At 34.7% G+C, this 19,719-nt stretch overlaps 1 protein-coding gene across 1 annotated transcript in view; it reads right to left on the bottom strand.

The window, feature by feature from the left end:
• The window catches only part of LIN28B (lin-28 homolog B), a 126,554-nt gene extending 110,223 nt beyond the window's left edge, over window positions 1–16,331 (bottom strand). Inside the window, exons 1-2 of the mRNA XM_050786763.1 lie at window positions 16,066–16,331; window positions 8,309–8,496 (exon numbers count right to left, since the gene is read on the bottom strand). Of these exons, the coding sequence (XP_050642720.1) occupies window positions 8,309–8,496; window positions 16,066–16,099 (222 nt within the window). The 5' untranslated portion in view covers window positions 16,100–16,331. The remainder of the gene's footprint in view (window positions 1–8,308; window positions 8,497–16,065) is intronic.
• Between the last annotated feature and the right edge of the window lie 3,388 nt (window positions 16,332–19,719).

Below are 19,719 nucleotides of genomic sequence, written 5' to 3'. Positions count from 1 at the left end.
TAAGCCTAATTATGCACTTTAAGTAAGATTACAGCACATGAAAAAATACCATAATGATAAATGTAATTAATATTATACTGAAGATCAGTAAAATGCATATGAATTAATCTCATTCACAAGCACAGAAACTACTAGAATAAAGGTTAATTTTCAGGCAGAAAAAAACTAGAGAAAACCAAAGTGAGGTCAGGCGTGGTGACTCACGCTGTAAATCTCTGCAACTTTGGCAGGCTGAGGTGGGAGGATCCCTTAAGCCCAGGAGTTAGAGACCAGCCTGGGCAACATAGGGAGACCCCATCTCTACAAATATAATAAAAAATATCAGCCAGGAATGGTGATGCACACCTATAGTCCCAGCATCTCAGAAGGCTCAGGTGGGATAATTGCTTGAGTCAGGAGTTTGAGGTTGCAGTGAGCCATGATCCCACCACTGCACTCCAGCCTGGGCAAGAGCAATACACTGTCTCAAAACAAAAACCAGAAAAATTCATAATTAAAATGATTAATAAAAACATAGCTCTTGAAAAAAAGATTAAAACTAAAACCTGAGATCGTTAGGGTTTTTTAATTATTTTCATGTGTATTATTTCAACTGACCCTTGCCATAACCCTCTAAAATTAAGAGGAAAATATTATTTATCACATTTTACCCATGAGAACACTGAAGCTCCCAGGAAGTGACCAGCCAAAAGTTACAAACCAACCAAGTGGCAGAGCCGAAGTCAAATACTCATTCCCATGTTTTTTTCTCTCACAATACCACACTACTTCTCCTTTATAATAATAATTATGTACAATACACATTGAGTCCCTACTATCTGCCAAGTTTGTGTTAGGTGCTTTACATATGTAATAACATGTAATCCTCCTAACAGCCCTATACAAAGTGGGTACTATTTTTGTCCTTCCATTTATAGGCCATTGAGACACTGACAAGGTAACTTATTTCCCTCACAGGTATCTAATAAACTGGGATTTGAATACTGATTTGAGCAGAATCTTTATCATTCTACACTATCTTACAAAGATTAAATAATTATTAATCAAAAAATGGTATTAAATTATCACAGCAGGCCTATTTAAAACAGTATTTTTCTTTAGCTTATAATGAATACACAAAATACATACGTACACAGGTAAAATCTTATACAGGTAAAATCTTATGTTACAACAATTATTAAAACCAAAATACCCGTATAACAAAAATATTTCCAAGCTGTAGTTTATATCCTGATATTTTAAACAATATTCTAGGCCTGGCGCAGTTGCTCATGCCTGTAATCCCAGGATGTTAGGAGGCCAAGGCAGGAGGATCACTTGAGCCCAGGAAGTAAAGGCTTCAGTGAGCTATGATCCCGCCACTGCACTCTAGCCTAGGCAACCGAGTGAGACCCCATCTCAAAAAAAATAATTTTAGAGACCGTATTGCTCTGTCATCCAGACTGGAGTGCAGTGGAGCAATCTCAGCTCATTGTGGCCTCTGCCTCCTGGGCTCAAGAAGTGATCCTCTTACCTCAGCCTCCATGACAGCTGGGACCACAGGTGCATGCCATCACGCCTAGCTAATTTTTTTGGTAGGTACGGAGTTTTGCCATGTTACCCAGGCTGGTCTAAAACTCCTGGGCTCAATCTGCCAGCCTCAGCCTCCCAAAGAGCTGGGATTACAGGCATGAGCCACCATGTTCAGCCAAAAGAATTATTTTAAATAACAAAAACAATATTCTATACCAGAAAACTATAATAAAAAGCCTTAGCGTCAACTGTAATGGAAATTAAACTATTAATATACAACACATTTTGCCCAATTTTTTAAAAAACACATAAAAGACCAGCTTAATTATCCACCATGAGTATACACCACTGAAAATAACTTAACCATGATTCTTTTGGCAAAGACCAGTTTACATTAGTTTATTTTCTCAACAGATACTTCGTAGGCAGTTTATATAACATTACCTCTACTCTTCAAAACAACTTAAAAAGTTAGGTATTATTACTCCAACTAACAGAAAATTATAGAAAAAAATACAGGACTAAATCTATCAATTATTTGTAAATCTTATTTAGAAAATATTTCCAAATTGTCAAATATTTAGATATTGAAAAGGAAGAAGCAATAATCAGACTGTCCTCCAATTTGAGATAAACGATTAGATGTATCCTGATGTATCAAAATGCAACATGGTACTTTCATTACTTGTTTGATAAGCTACTCATTAAAAGATCATTTTTAAATGTACCCCACTCACCTGCAATGTACTTTCTTAAACACATTACTGTTATCAACTTTTATGATATTAGAAGATGCTATAATCAAATTATTTTAGGGAGGAATATAAATCAGTTAAGTTTCTTATGCACTGTAAATGGTACAATGCCATCTATTGTAACTATATATTAAATAAGCTGAATCTCCTGTTACTCAAAACTCAGGGGAAATATCTCAAGGTATAAAGAACGATAGTCTTTGATAATGATAAAATATTCCATATTTCATTCCAAATCAAGTATAACATTTAAGATAACTTTCCAGTTTAATTCATCAGAAGTATCTTCACTTTGTTTAGGTTATTCTCAGTTTAGACGTAAAAATACAATACATCAAGCTAGGCATGGTGGTGCATGCCTGTAGTCCCAGCTATTACGGAGGCTGAGGAGCAAGTATCTCTTGAGACTAGCTAGGAGTTCCAGGTTAGCCTGGACAACTTAAGTCTCAAAGAAACAAAAACAATACAGTGCATCTTATTTCTAACTAGCAACTTTTAAGTTAATCACAACACCAAAAGAGCTGGTCAGTTAAAGTAGACATAACTATCTGTAATATTTCTAACTATCTCTGAAGAGGAAGAATTCAACCAAATCCAAATAATATTTTGTTGCTGCCTGAAAGCAACAAAAATTACAGTGAAGGACTCAATTTTTAATCTACCAAGTTGAATGCAGGTAACAAATAAACTTTTAATTTCTCATGAAACCTAAGAACTCTGAGACAAGTTAAAGACATGTTTTAAAAGGTTACACTGAATACTTGTGATTTGACACTCACATTTTTATTTAAAAAATAATTATTTGATTTACTGCGTTCATTTGTTGTGAATAGTCCTTTAAAATAAAAGAGGAATCAAAAATTAGCGAGAACATGCAACACCAAAGGCTAACACTAATGTAAGCTATGGACTCTGTGTGATTATGATGTGTCAATGTACATTCATATTTGAAACAAATGTGCCACTCTTGGTAGGGGATGTTGATAATGGAGGATGCTATGCATTTGAAAGGGCAAGGGTACATGGAAAAATCTATGTATTTTCCTCTTAATTTTGCTGTGAACCTAAAACTGCTCTTTAAAAAGGTAGGAGAAAAATATTTAAGAAGTACACCAATAATCTTTAAAATAGGAGAAAGGACTACATTTTCAATATGTACCTAATTCACATTTCACATTTAAATTGAATCAGAGTATCTTTGTAGAACTTAAATACATGAAAAAAGTCTGAAAAATGCACCACCACTTGAAAATCAAAAGTATCTTTAGGGCTACATTAATAAATCTTATAAAATTTTGTTTTATAATAAATGCCTTTAAACGTGATATTATGATTAAACGACCTTAAAGCACTTAGCTTGGGATTCTCTGAAATTGGTGAACTGGGCAAATCATCTTAAAAATCTGGTAGGTTATAAACTATTTTAAGAATATTAAAATGTATAACTCACTATACAAATGAGCTGTAACTGTTTATGATCACATTTTTGTTTCCAAGATGTCTTTTTTTTAACTGGCATATTAAGCAGTCCAGAGAATAATAATAATCACACATATTCTTCATGTGAAAAATGATTTTATGCTTAACTATAACAAAACTAAACACGGCTAGTTAATCAGCAATGAAATATTATGAAAAGACCTTAATGAACATACAGAAATAAATTTGTTTTCCTACATTGTATAATTAATTAAATGTATAAGAACTCTATATTAGATCAATTGAACTGTAAGAAATTTTTCATATATTTAAGTATTAGTCATCTCTAAATGTTTTCATATCTCTTACTGTTAATGCTTTAACTCAGTAACAATAACGATTCTTATTTTTTCTATTTCCATTACTCCTTGAGATATTTTTGAAGCAAAGGAACATAAAATATATAAAGCCTTTCTAATGTGGGCATTTGAATTATCCATAAACATCAAAATCTAATTCCAAAATAAAGACCATAAGAAAACACCAATATCTGTAAGGTAAATGAAGATGAATAAAGATAAATTATTAATATTTAGGCCTACTGAGTAATGGTAGCTAAATTGCAGTCATTTTGAAATTACTTTTTCTTTGAGAAAAAAAGAGATACAAACATTATGCATACATTATGAAATAAATGAAATACATTTACGTAAACAATTGTATCATATTTGATGGCAAGGAATTCCAAGTATATATAAACCCTATATGTGAAGAAAGTATTATTATGCACATAAGCTGAGGAGAGACCAATAAGGAGAATGTATTCTACACCTCCCTAGAACAAAATCAAATTCAAATGATCATTTTATCTTATTAGGTAAGATAACGACTTTGGAAATAAATATTAAAATCTATAAAAAAACCTATATAACAAACATCAATAGGTAGTTATTAAGTTAACACTGCCCTTCTCCAAAAGAGATCTAATATTTAATTACCATTCTATTCTTCTAAAGTACCATCAAACATTTAAGTCTTACTAAGAACTTTTATCATTTCAAAAAACTGCCAGTAACATTCTCCAGGTAATGTAAATGTTATCCTAAATCTAACCGTGATTTTAAAAAATGTAAGAAACTGGTAGGAGTATTAATTACTGGCACTTACTAAATAATCATATTCTAATTTATGAAATCACCTTAGTAAGAATCTATACTTACAGCCGGGCGCAGTGGCTCACGCCTGTAATCCCAGCACTTTGGGAGGCGAAGGCAGGCGGATCACAAGGTTAGGAGTTCGAGACCAGCCTGGCCAACACAGTGAAACCCCATCTCTACTAAAAATACAAAAAATTAGCCAGGCGTGGTGGCGGGCACCTGTAATCCCAGTTACTCGGGAGCTGAGGCAGCAGAATTGCTTGAACCCGCGAGGCAGGGGTTGCAGTGAGCCAAGATCTTACCACTGCACTCCAGCCTGGGTGACAGTGCAAGACTCCATCTCAAAAAAAAAAAAGAATCTAGACTTAACAAATCTGTATTAACCACATATATCCTTACTTCATTTGAAACAAATCTGTGTTTGCATTGGATACTTAAGAAATTTTTAAAAATTTATATTTAAAAATAATCAAAAATTTCCTATTTTATTAAATATTTTTTAAAAACCTCAACAGTGAGATATGACAAAATTCACAAATACAATACTTATATATTTTGTTAAATATTTAAAAATAAAATATTCATTACTAAACTGCATCAATGTTTCACAATTAACATGGGTCAGAATATATATTTTCACATTAATAAAAATAGGAACTAGTTAAATTACAAGTTAACATTAGAAAATCAAATGAATACTGTCATTTTAAACCATCAATGGTTACATACCATCCTCAAACAGCAGAATCTCACAGCATTTATCAACATGTCTAAAGAGAGATAAAGTACAGCACCTAGGCATTTGTTTCTTTTTGAGGATTTGGTGACATCACAGGAACTACAAGAAAGTTTGACTGTATTACTGCCAATAAATTTTAAGTAGAATTATGTAACTATAAATATACATAACTACAAATACACAGCTCAATTTTAAAACACACATGTATACATTCTCTATTTTGAAGCAACTGAATACGTTTTGATATATGGTTACTTGCAATCACTATTTTTAAGAGAAAAAGTATCCCAGGTGCCTTAGCATAAATTTTTATATATTTATTAAAGACACAAATAATTTGTTTTTTATTTCCCCAAATACATATTAAAAATGCTTCAGAATACTTAAAAAAAAAAAAATCCAATGACACATGTGCTTCCAAACACTCCAAAAAAAACTATGTCATATATTTAAAATATTTTGAGTAGATACAGGTACAGTTGAACATTTAAAATTCTTAATCGTCTATGATACATATCCTTTCACAACAAAATAGTACATAGATATAAAACCTGGAATGTTTTCAAAACTGCTTATAGAACTAAAATGGCCTCTCAAATAGTAATAAAATTTTTTTTAATTCTATGAAATAGTCTTGAATTGCAACCTTATTCCACAAGGGATGCACACATAATACCTATATCATTTACAACCATCTAACTGTTACTTGTAGTTGCTTGGCTAACATCAGTAGGATTCGTGCCTTCTTCAAAACAATTATTCATACAATTTATATACAATGTATGTAAATTACAATATAAGAAACCTCTTTAACTAGGCATCATTTAATACTGTCCTTTTAATATATATATGAACTGTACATATATACTGTATGTAACTGAAGATTAAGTCAACTATTTAAAAATCAATGTTTATAGTCTAGAAACAGCTATATATTAAAAAAACTTTAACAGCTATATGTTTTAATTCAGTGAATAGAGGAATGTTTACCAATATATAATCATTAAATAGTGTAAACACAAATGTCTCATGGATCTAAACATTAACGTTGGTTAATAAAATATCTTAACATTTGAATATTTTAGAAGGTAAACACAGAAAATCAAATTATAAAAAGGTGTGACCAGACAAAGAAGAAAAGGGCTATTTTTTTCATTCATCTATAAAACGAATTTATGAGATCATAAAAAACAATTTAACAACCTAAAGAAGGTTCAAAGGGGGAAGAAAGCCTGAGAGAAAATGGATTTGTCAATGATTTTTGTCATCCAGTCTTAGAAGGGAAAAAACAGAAAATGTAGCTTCATTTTGCACTATAAAATAGGAAGCATAAAATCCAGTAGTCTGTATGTGGACTCGTATTTGTGTATTTAAACCCTGTTTCATTTCACAGATTATGCTGATCCTTCCACATATAAACAGCCAATAATGATGGCCAGGCCTTCAGGAAAGGAAAACACACACCACACAGCAAGGTCAGGAAGCTACCAAGCACCAAAGGACAACAGATCAAAACAGAATGGTTTCATATGTTTCTATTGTTTATATATTTAATTTGAAGATGATATTACTTAGGGAAGGGGGTATAAATATTACTAGGAACATGCAACACAGTACCAAATACATACTTTTCAAGCAAATATACCAAGTATTTCATGCATGTATCTGTCAGTCAATCTGCAGTATTAACAGTCATTCATTCAATTCTTTTTAACTTAAGATATCATGCCAAAATAAACCTCTTTAGTCCTAAACCTCTTTATTTCTAACTATGAATTCGCTACAGAAAATTTATATTTACCTTTTTTTGAGGAAACAATCAGGCTTCCATAAAAGTATCTTTTTTATTATAAAGGGATTAAGCAGTAGAGTAAAGGCAGAAGTATTAATTCATTATTTCCTGGATAAAATTTTGAAAATGGGAAGCAATGAAATTCTGTTTGGTATTAAAACATCTTTAAAAATTACAACACAATATAAGCAAAGGTTGAAATTTACCCCAAGTAGCAGACCAGCACATTTTAAACACACAAACTAGAGCCGCCTCTGGCCACATGTTTTTTTGAGTTCAGTCTCTTAAAGAGACAGTATACTTAGACCACTGACTACACGGAGCACATTTCTAAAATGTTTGTCAAGCATCCCTCTATTGCACGCATTTCTTTACAGTCATAACTAAGTCAACAGTGTTCTATTTTATTTTACTATGAAGTCAAATTATTTTTATCTGAGTCTACAAAATGACTACTGGACAGGCAGCGATGAAATAATAAAGGGAGCTACTGTGACTAGAGGTGTCTAAAATAAGGCAATCTATACATTTCTTTCCACAGCAAACTGTTTCACTTTGTTTTTTCAACCTTAAAATGATGTTTCTTCATTTTTCTACCCATTCACCAGATACAGGCGACAGAGTATATTGTATAGATAATACCGGAAGCTACATGAACACTAGTTCGCTGTAGAATGAAGCAGGGGGAAATGCTAATAACATCAACCTGAATATATATAGTGAAATTTCAAATATTTTCTTTTCTCTTTTGACAGAAAACCCAGGAAAAGGCCCATACACGTACCCTAAACGCTGCACTACCTAGTAATTTCAGGGAAAATTTTGTCTTTCAATATACCGAAGGGCATCTTCTTGTACGTCTATTGGCATAACTACTGATCAGCTCCTCCACATGGAAAAAGATGAAGAGGTGGAAAAAAAAAGCTTGGCTTACTTGGTGTACAAATACATCGACTGGAATATCCAAGGGGCTTCCCTCTCGGTTTATCATGGAGATGAATCCAAATCCCATGCGCACATTGAACCACTTACAGTGGCCAGTTCCGCGCAAAACCTGGGATTCCTCCTCTGCCGGCTCCGGCAGCTTCCCGGGCTCTTCTCCACCACCTTTGCTCGCCCCGCCTGAGAAGGAACAGGACAAAAAAGTCAGTCTGTATTCCCATTCAATGTGCATTCAAAGATTTGGAAAAAAAAAAAAATGTTGCCTGCCTGGGAGTGTAGGGGAAGGGTAACAAAAAAACATTTTTTTAAAATGGTTTGATTTCTTTTCTCCTACAGAAAATATTTAAAATATAAAGGGTTAAAAGGAAAGCGGGGGAGGGGGAAGCCACACTGTTCTATCGATCACACCAACTTCCACGTTTCTATACATACGTGTTCTTTTTCATTTAACTCCATTTTTCAGCCACATTTTACATTACAACATGCGATACTTTACTTGTATATTGCTGATTTAATACTGATCCCATTGACAAAGAGAAATTTTCAGCAAAACTATTCTCTCCGGCGGGCACGAGGAGGAAAGAGAAATCGTGAAGATGGTTTAGAGCTACTAGTTAAGGCACATGGGGCAGCAGTGAATCCAGCGTTATTTGCAATGTGCATTCCCCTCCCCCCCATAACTTTCAATTAAAGTTGGGGTGGAATGGGGGAGGGGGCAGGTGTATAAAAGTTTTCTTGGGCTCACTAACTGAAACTGCGCTTAATCACACTCACACAATTCAAACAATAGCCCCCTGAAAGCTTTTCAAGTTGTGAATCAGTGTGGGCGGTACAAAACATTTTTGGAGATCTATAACAATAGGTTTGCAGAAAGCCCCACTGCGTGATGGGGGGTTGGGAGGTAATGCCCAGTATTGGGGTAAAAGGGGAAGGGGGGACGGTCAAAGAAGGGTGGGAGAGGGGGAGGGGGAGGAGAAAAGAAGAAAGAAATTCACAGTAAAACAATAGAAAAGAAAATTAACCTTCGGCCATGTTGCCCCACGGGCCCTCAGCTCCAAACTCGTGAGATGAAAACTTTCCCTTTGGAACGGAGTGATCTTCTGCATCAATCTAACATCTTGATTTTGTGCGATCACAAATTTAGCTCGCATGGTCTAATGTGCTTTCCTTCTTTTGATTTTTTTCTCTCCTCTCTCCAGTTTCTGGCCCCCTGAGCACACGTGACTTTGTCAATTACATGCTTTCTTGCTACTAATTTCACCTCGTATCCTTAAGGGGCTGGCAAGAGGAAGAGATAACCAATCGCCATTTCATCTATGCTGACATCAAAATAATTTATGAATGAACACGAAAAACTCAAACATGTTATCTTAAAGACAATTTGGAACGCTTCTTTAGGGTAAATCAGAATGCTGATTTTGTGCTTCTACTTAAACACAATGGAGGGTCCTTGTGAATCATAGATTTAGGAAAAAAGGCACAGTCATATATGTGCACACGCGTGCCTTACACACAAGCCCGAATAAATAAAATCATGGGAGGGGGTCGTTTAAATAAAACAACCGATGTTAACGCTTTTTTTCCCCCTTAAGAATTCAGCTATTCCATGGCAGTAAACCTGCTTGGAACGCTAATTTCATATTTAATTCAATTCTTAGAGGAAAATATATAATTTATAAAAGATCTAATTAAACCTAATTACATCCCCATGAAACTTTAGATTATGAAAACATACACCTAGGAAAAGGCAGAGGCACATAAGTTACCTGATTATACCCGAAATATTTTCAAATTTAAAATAAAATCCTACTAGAAAAATCGTTATCACCTTCATATAGTCAAATTGTGTTTAAGTAAACCATTTTGGAAAATTTTAGAGGGGGTTGGTAAGGAATTGTACTTCACAGGTTTCTCTGCCATCTCTTTCCGGGGGAGGAGATGTGATTAATGACTTCCTAAATAACAGCCCAGTTTTCCAGCCTTACATAGAGTGAACCTCAATCAGTGGCGATTGTTCCCCAAGAGCCGGAGGACATAGGGCAGGAGGGGGAGGGGATCTCCAGGCAGGGGAGGTGAAGAGGAGCCGCCAGGATAGGCGGCAGCAGAGTCAGAGAAAGAGGTGGGAGAGAAAAAAAGCCGGCACAGGCAGGGGGTGGGGTGGAGAAAGAAGGACAAGTGGGAGAAAAAAGGTAAATTCGTATCATATTGACTTGTACCCTGACATTTTAAAAGTCCACTACCAGTGGCCAGAAGAGTTGAATAAACGAAAATGTAATAACGGAGGAAGCTCCTACTGTCCTTCCTCGACTGACCCCCAGCTTCAAAATGCCTACCCCTTTACCTTTCAAACTGGTTCAAACGATTGATTACAAGATGCTGGCAACAGTATTACCGCCCTTATTGAATACAACAATAAATATTATAGATTAACTAAAAATGCTTTATTTTAAAAAATAAAATATTACCTGTTTTAAAACCTTAAAACGCACCACCAGACTTGCCTACCCCACCCCCCATTTTCTTAAACAAGCAGTTTACCAAGAAACTAACTGTTCAGATACCACTTCCTTCGACAAAGCTACTGAGTTGACCCTCCCCCACCATGCCAGCAATCCCCCTCCCAGTCTCTTCAAACACGTCCACACTCCAGCACAGTTTCACACAAGCTAAAATGTAGGGATTATGAATCGAAGAGCTATGGAAAAAGCTGTATCCACCTATTTATACTCCCTCCCCATATTAAACAACTAAATATAAATTTAATTGGGTCAGATTGGAAAATGGATGTATAAAAAATAGAAGTTATTTTCAGCTGTTTGTGATAAAAGGTTTAATCAAAACTAATCAATTTGGAAAGATTTTTTTTGTATGTTACTCCTTTTATTTCTCTTTAGGAAAAAGGGCTACTTTCTCATTTTATTTATTTTGGAAGGAATAACCGTGTGCCAGCTGTTAGGGAGAAAAGAAAAGGTGCAAAAATCCAATGACTTTGAAAGTTTAACAAAAGCGCAAGGCTATGAAAAAATTATTTACTAACAAAACATTTACTAGGCATTATTTTGATGGTAGAAATTACTTCTATCATACTGATTACACTGACAAAAAAGTAATCTCAATGATAGCATTACAGGCTAAGCTTGTGACATAATATGAAATTGAGAAAGTAATTTATATGTTTTTCATATTTTAATAATCACTTTAAAAAACCAACATCCGGTATCAGGGGAAAAAAAATCTCAGAAAGTATTCATGTAAATTGAGGTGAAGTGCTATTATTTACATAAAAGTAATGATCACAAAATTCACAGGCCAGTATAGTTTAGCTTTGTAAAATATTCATTTAAGTTTGCTTTTAATTAGAAAACAGTTTAGTCATTATAAAACCAGAATCATAATATGTAGGTAGATCCAGAATCTGTTTATTGTTAAATTTGATGAAATTCAAATTTATTTTGAATGTGGATGCAAAGTGTGGAATACCACAACTGAACTACACTGTACAGTAGAGTTATGAGATTCACAGTCTTGCCTGATTGGGGGCCTCCAGTATTAGTGGAATTAAGGTAAGGTTCACTGGAGTGGTCACTGGTGTCAGAGGTTATCGACTCATTCATTTCCTGAGAGGGACATCAGCCTTTCAAGTTGTGTAGAAGGCTTTTTCCAACTGGGAACCCTGAAAAATCCTCTAAAATTCGTTCATGAAGAATTTAAGACAAATGCATTTACATACCTTGGGGGAGGGTAAAAGAAAGGGGAAGAGAAGAGGCGAGGGAAGGGTAGAGGGGAAAAGGAATAAGAAAGCAAAGAAGTTGGAAAAGGAGAGAAGTAAAGGAAGGAGACACATTGAGAAACACAAAATAATCACTCAGCAATTTAAGAATATGGCACTGTCTTTTCTGCGCCTTCCCCCCAAACTTTTGAGCCTAAGATCCTTTTAAAATATAAATTGCCCATAAGCTCTTAAAGCTCCTAGAGTGCTTCTTTCACATAAAGTCGTCCTATGAGTCTCCTAGAATGCTTTCCAATTTGTCACTTTCCTGAAGTCTTCTGGTTTTAATTTTTTTCTCATTTCCTACTTGTTTTTAGTCCCTGAAAGACCTGTGTTTGACTCAAAAGGCGTGTTTTATTCCTGCAAAAGCCAAATACTTTATAGCTTGACTTATAGTTCTTTCAAAATGTCTTTAAAATGAGTTCAAGTAGCCACAAAGAATCGTCAATGTACTGGGGGAAAAAGCAAGGAAATAACCTATCACATGCCTGTTGGCTATCACAATCTTCCCCATTTAAAAAACAAGGTACACGTTTTCCCAGACTTTTTTCCCCCAACAGTACAAGGAGCCGAAAGAGGTGCCAGAGCCCACCGTCGTTGTTTTCAACTATAAGGAATGAGTGACTTCTGTTAAAGCAGAAACAATGCTTCGGTTCTTCTTAAAACTAGGAGGAGGGGCTGTGGCAATGCGGCAAGTGACTCCACCCGTCCTCTCCTCCCCGCAAATAAGGCGGGGTCTGTAGCCCAGCGCTGCCATCGCAACCCGCCTCTCTAGGCAGGTCGCTCCCCAGGCGGCCCAGACCTGAGACCCCAGACCCCGCGCCAGCAGATCTAAGCTTTCCCTCCACCTTCTGAAGCTTCCTCTCACCTTTCTCTCCCCAGTCACTTTTCCCTTTATTCCTCACTTTACCATCTCCTCTCCCTAAGCGGTGTAGATCCAAAGAAGGCTGGTGATTTCTCACTAAGGGACTTTTACATTTGTCATCTTGTCCCCAAGAACACCAAACAAAAGAAACCCCTGCCTTCACCACTATGGCAAAAACACTATGCACAGCCTACTATTTTGACTGAATTTCCAGACGTGTATCATTTATAATTTGATCCCTTTTCCTATGAGATGCCAGAATCTCCTAAAGCTAACATAACTGCAGTCAAAGAGAGGGAATCCGAACCCAAGAAAATGACCACCGCCACCCCCACCGGGCCATGCCTAAAACTGAGCTGTCTTCCAGCAAACCCGGCACCGTCCTTTCGGGAAGCTGCGATGGCAAACGTCGCCCTGGGCCTTCGGAGGATCAAGAAAAAACGTCGGCGGGAAGGGGCTGGACGCGCGGCTGGGGGCGATTTTCGGGATCTCTCTCTGCCCCTGGCAAGATCTCTCCTGCCTGAAAGCCGCCGACCTGCCCGTCGGGCAAACTGTCCTGATTCCTTCCACCCCGTTTCGGTAAACCACTTGGCGGTAACTTTCTTGACATTCCTACGACATGGAGTCAAATGCAAGGCGCGCCTGACTGGGTGCGTGAGTCTTGCAGCAGAGGCACTTCAGAATATAGTTGGGTCGCTTTGCTTTTGTTTCCAAAATGCAAAATTCTATTCTCATTTAATTTCCTTGTCTGGAGGCAAAATGCTCTGGCTTCACACTATTGGTCCAATGTTAGAAATTGAGACTTTCCTTAAATACCTTAACACACTTTCCCCAGAATAATAAAGTAAAATTATGGAAATACAGAAACGGATTAGCATAAATTTTAAGTTTCCCAGACAAATTGCCTTTATATTTCAAAATTTGCCTTTATATTTCAAAATTACCCTTTACATTTCAAAATTTGCAAATGCTTCCTTCTCTTTGGTCAGTTAGTTTCAGCAAAATATTTAGAACAAAATCCAGAAAAGGAGCATTATTTTAAGACTGACATTCTGTAGAAAAAGTATTTTTTAACTCTATTTTTAAAAATTATACATAATAGCTGTAGAAAGTATCTTTTTAAAAACTTGGAATAGCAAAAATCCTATTACATTAACATACTTCTCTCCCAATAAGCAGGAAAAATATTTTCCAAACTGTGCTCAACAAATACTTTCTTAAATGACTTTAATTAGAATAGTAACAGGTTAGAAAAAGCATGTACTAAGTTTTACATTACTTTGCCCAGAATGGCACAAAAGGAAGCTTCATGTTTTAGCTGCAAAATGAAAGTATTTTTCAACTGTACTACTTGAACATGTATGTTTCCTAATTTAAAGGTCCTTTTTGCAATAAATACCATGAGTCTGTGGAGCAAACACTAAATAATGTTAATGTACTATTCTTTCTTCCTCCCTCAAGCAATTAATAAAAATATTCTTTTAAAAAGTTCTATTTCATCAAAAGAAATAATCAACTGAAATAAGAATGTGGACTGTCTCCCAGGTATTTATTTCAATATTTACCCTTTGGGTTTATTTGGAGGGCGACGGCAAGTATACCAAAAATGAAAAAGGAAAGAAGAGTGGCAGGGTAAAAGATGAGACAAGTTAAAAGAAATCTTCAGGCTTTAAAGATGCCTGAAGCAAATCAGCATGTGTGAGAAGCAAATCTGTGGAGAAAAAGCATCAGCTAGAAAATGGAGGCCAGAATTATGGTCCTATTTACCAATCTGTGGCCTTGGGCTAATCACTAAACTTCTCTGGGACTCAGTTTCTTCATCTGTAAAGTGAGTAAACTGGACCAGCGAATATTCAAAGTCTCTTAAGTTGAAATGTAATCTCTAGAAATAACCATTCTTCTGGTGAAAGTGGTACCTTTCCCCTCCAATCCTTTTTAATCACAAGGAAATACAGACATGAAACTTTATTGCAGTCACTTAACACATTGGTGTTAACATTATTTCCCAACAGAAAAGAAAAAGGTCTCTGAACTGGCCCCAGCGAAAAACCGCAGTCGATAATAAGGGGAAAAAAATAAAACATAAATAAATGAAAAGAAAACAATAATAAGAGGAAACTAGCTGGTATACTAAAACATTTGTAGCAACTTTTGAGAATCTTCTTTTTCATGACACTGGAGTATCATCTCTATGTCAAGATTCACTCTAAAAAAAAAGCAGTGTCTCAAATGGAAATCCTATCATGGTTTCCTCGTTAAACTTTTTGATCCTTACTGCTTTCCTCTTGCTACTCACAATCCTATATTTGAAAAGTTTAATAACAGAATAACATTTTACTTGTAGTTATTATTAATATTCATATACTTTGCAATATCACAGCTCCTATGCATGCCTTCAAAGTGGTACTGGTCCAGCCAGAGTAATAAATTATTATCAAAATAAGATTGTTACTAAAAAATGGTGCTATAACTTTTAAGTTAATTTTAATAATATAAGAAAGCATGTCAAAAGTCTGGGTTTAAAATATTAAAGTTTAAATGACTCAGTTTTGCAGCATGAAAACGAGGAGCAAATTCTGATATATGTTCATGAAAAGCAAGATAGAGCTTCCTGGATAAGAAAAATTTCCTCAAAATGTCTAATATATTATATTGTGCTATTTCTGTTATGATAAATTATTTTAAAACAGCACCATGTCTCCATTTTTAATTTAATTCAGCAAATATTTGTTAGTGCCTATTTTACTTTGGGAGTTACAAAAATGACCAAGCCATGAATACTTTTCATTCATCTCCATAAGCATTTAAATATCTATTATCTATGTTGCTTGAGTTACAGCAAAAGGAATCACAAAATACAGTACTGCTAAAAGTGGGGGTGGGGGAAAGTGGTTAATTAGAAGAGGTTGTCCACGTAATTCTTATGGGAATACCAGTTTTTTAGATGGAGTGATCAGGATGGAGTTGGAGTATAAGAGGACTTGGTACCTATCTTGCCAAAGTAGAAAGGATGGAGAATTCCTGAGGGCTGTCAAGTTCTCATATGCCTCTAGTGATCTTGATCTTTTAAAACATTAATTAAACAAAATATTAAAAAAAAAAAAAAAAGACTAACCTGGGGCTGATGAAACCTGGTTGAATGACCTCATCCTCTTCTGAAGAACCTAAAATCAGAGAGCTCAAGTCAGTACTACATTAATTGCCTATTTAATTGCCTCTTCTTCATCCTAATGGCCATTAGAAAGCAATAAAATGCCCAGGTTTAGACTCTGTGAAGAGACCTGTAAACTTTTTTTTACAATTTAAGACTCACCTAGCAAAATTAGATAACCAATTGGCATATACTTGCCTTTTATATCTAGTAGAGGACACTAATTTAAAGAACATTTAAAACATTTAAGACCATTAAGATGCAGTCAAAAGATCTCAATTTCACGAACAATGCAGTTTAAATTTTTAATATTTAATTTTACACTGTAATTTTAAAATACTAGTATTTTTTTCCAAGCACAGTTAAAATCTACTTAACCTAGAATATCATGTTTCTTGAAGAACTAACTTATTTGACTTTTTTCAGATATATTTTAGAAGATAAATCATGAGAATCTAATGATACTATAAAATTGATATTGGGGCTGTTGCAGTCAAGTGAATGAAAAATTACATTAATGGTAATACATTTAATCATTAAGTATATTTTAAAATATCTAATACACATTTTAACTCATTTTTAAGTGGGTTAATATTTTTTAAAAAGCAAACAGTTCTCATTTTTTAAATATGAGTAAATACTGATGTTTCTAATATATCCATTGGCAGATGCCACAACACAATAAAACTTGCGATAAAGAGGCCACATAGTAATGAAGTATAGTGATTGGAAGAGGAACTCCTGGTGACTACTAAATTATTCTTTTTATCCTTGGGTCAGTTATTAAGGTTTGCAAAACAGATTGATGTGAACATGCATGCACTCACCTGCTACACCAAGAGTTGTCTTTCCTTAACTAAGTTTTACACACTATACCTACTATATCAACTCACAAAAAAAAAGTAAAACCATTCTGTGAAAATTCTTTAAGTTGCAATCTCTCTTCTCAAAAGGAAATGGAGAATTTTCCAAGTGCAGGGTTCTACTGAATGTTGACCCAAGGTTCTTTTTACAAAGGATGACAATCCCACTGAGTCAGATTTGAAAAGAATAGAGGAAGAATGTGAACAAAAGGCACGTGAACCTCTGTATATTAAATCCTTCAGTTATCCTGTGTTTTCAACCAAAAGACACAAGATAATGACAGATCCTAACTTTAACAAAATTCTTTACAGACACTTAATGAAATAGAGCTTTCCTTTACATTGATCCTGTATCAAGTTTTATTTTGCACATCTGGCTTATGTGAGTATATTTAATTATTGTACATAAATATTTCAGCACAACTGTAGCTTATGCCTTTCTGTTCTAATAGTCCACAGCCTATTCTTAATGCTATCTGCTTATATTTAGAGAAGAATTCAAGCCAACATATTTTAAAGATGTGTAAATACAATAGATAGGGTTAGTAAAAAAAAAAATACATAAAATCTTTGCAAATAATTTGAACAAATTACCACACATAGTAGGTTTAAATAAAGTCAAAATCAAATAATGCAAGAAAGTTGGCTAAATAATGCTGTTTAATTCAAGAGCTCTAACTATTAGCTTTTGGAGTTTTCTTAAAAAAGCCAATTTGACTGATAATAACATTCAGATTTTTCACTATTCAAACTTACATATGATGTCCTTGGTTATACTAGTTTTAACAGTAATGTCCACTTCAAAGGAAAAGTAACATGAAATTATTTCACAGTTAATGTTTTTCACTATTAATGGTTTAAAATCGTTCAAAAACAAGAGTAGAAAAAACAGAATTAAGTTTAAATAGAGATATTATTATGTATCCATCCAATATTGACTGAACAACTACGACAGGAATGAGACAGGTACAACCTGTAAAATATTTATAATTTTAAACGTTCATATTCTTATTCTAGGTGACTGTTTTTTGAAATGAAATATCAGGAGTTAAAATAACTCTTCAAATGCATGAATACTCCAAAAACAGCCACTCACATTTTATACATGAGTATTTATATTTAATTTTTTTTTTTTAGACAGAGTTTTGCTCCTGTTGCCCAGGCTGGAGTGCAATGACGTGATCTCCGCTCACTGCAACCTTTGCCTCCCAGATTTAAGCGATTCTCCTGCCTCAGCCTCCCGAGTAGGTGGGATTACAGGCATATGCCACCACACCTGGCTAATTTTTGTATTTTTAGTTGAGACGGGATTTCACCATGTTGGCCAGGCTGGCCTCAAACTCCTGACCTTGTGATCCACCCACCTCGGCCTCCCAAAGTGCTGGGATTACAGGCATGAGCCACCATGCCCGGCCTTGTATTTAATACATTTTGGTAAAATATTTTATTTAATAGAGTTAATTACATTTTCTTAGAAAACAAAAACCTAAACCTGTGAAATCCCAAAATACACTTCTCTGCTCCTATACTAGAATAATCTCCGTTCATCATTTAGATCTCTACTTAGAACTCTTTTTCGTACTGTTCCATACTGAATACAATGTCTCTACCATGTAATAGTGTACTGTGGTTTCTTTTAACAGTCCATCAAAATGTTCTCTCTCCCCACTGAACTCTATGCTCTGTGATTAGAGAGACTATGTATATTTAGCTCATTATCATAATTCTGGCATTATTTTGTGTTCATTATATTTTTTGAACCAATGACAATGAATTCCTGTACCTGGGTTGATTATTCCTAGGTTGGCTTTTACAAAAAAAAAAAAATATGGACTTGTACACAAAATGTTTTGTTAAACTATCTTTTCATAAAAAATAATTGGATAGGCAATTCATCTCTTATAAATATAAAATACATATATTATAAATATAAAATACATATATACAAAATAATTCCAATTATTTTATTTTAAATATATGACTTACTGCTATAAGAGTGCCTAACTTATAAGGAGTATCCATCACAAACATTCTTAGATTTCACACTTCTTCCTATTAAAATATATAACAATATTCCTCACAATTATACATTGTTCATTATTAAAATCCACTGTTGTAACTAAATATAAAGGAAAATGATTGCTATTATGAATTATATATTGTAATTCATTCAAAAATTGCCAGTTGGTGTGGTGGCTCATGCCTGTAATCCCAGCACTTTGGGAGGCCAAGGCAGGTAGATCACTTGAGGTCCAGAGTTCGAGACCAGCCTGGCCAACATGGTGAAGCCCATCTCTACTAAAAATACATGAATTAGCCAGGCATGGTCATGCATGCCTGTAATCCTAGCTACTCAGAAGGCTGAAGCAGGAGAACTGCCTGAACCCGGGAGACGGGGGTTGCAGTGAGCCAAGATCCTGCCACTCCACTCCAGCCTGGGTGACACAGCAAGACTCAGTCTCAAAAAATAAAAATAAAAATTGCCAAGCTGTTAAGTTCAGAGAAATGAAGTGATGAATAAAAATAAAATACTACTACATTTCACATTACTCACAAATTTTATTTCAATTCACATCACGCTAACTTTTACTTCTAATACTAACAAATGCAAAAGTTAAAGTTGCAAAAATGATTTAACAATTAGGAATAGTATTCACCATAATAAGAAAAATTATTTCATTACTTATTCTCATCCCCAGAATTTTTCAACATTTTAAAAAATACTTAAGATAATTTTTAGTATCTGTTATGGTAT

This window comes from Macaca thibetana, chromosome 4 (assembly GCF_024542745.1).
Source record: "Macaca thibetana thibetana isolate TM-01 chromosome 4, ASM2454274v1, whole genome shotgun sequence".
Taxonomy (NCBI): Eukaryota; Metazoa; Chordata; class Mammalia; order Primates; family Cercopithecidae; genus Macaca; species Macaca thibetana.
Note: the sequence above shows the minus strand (reverse complement) of the source record. Positions and strands in the feature narration are given on the sequence as shown.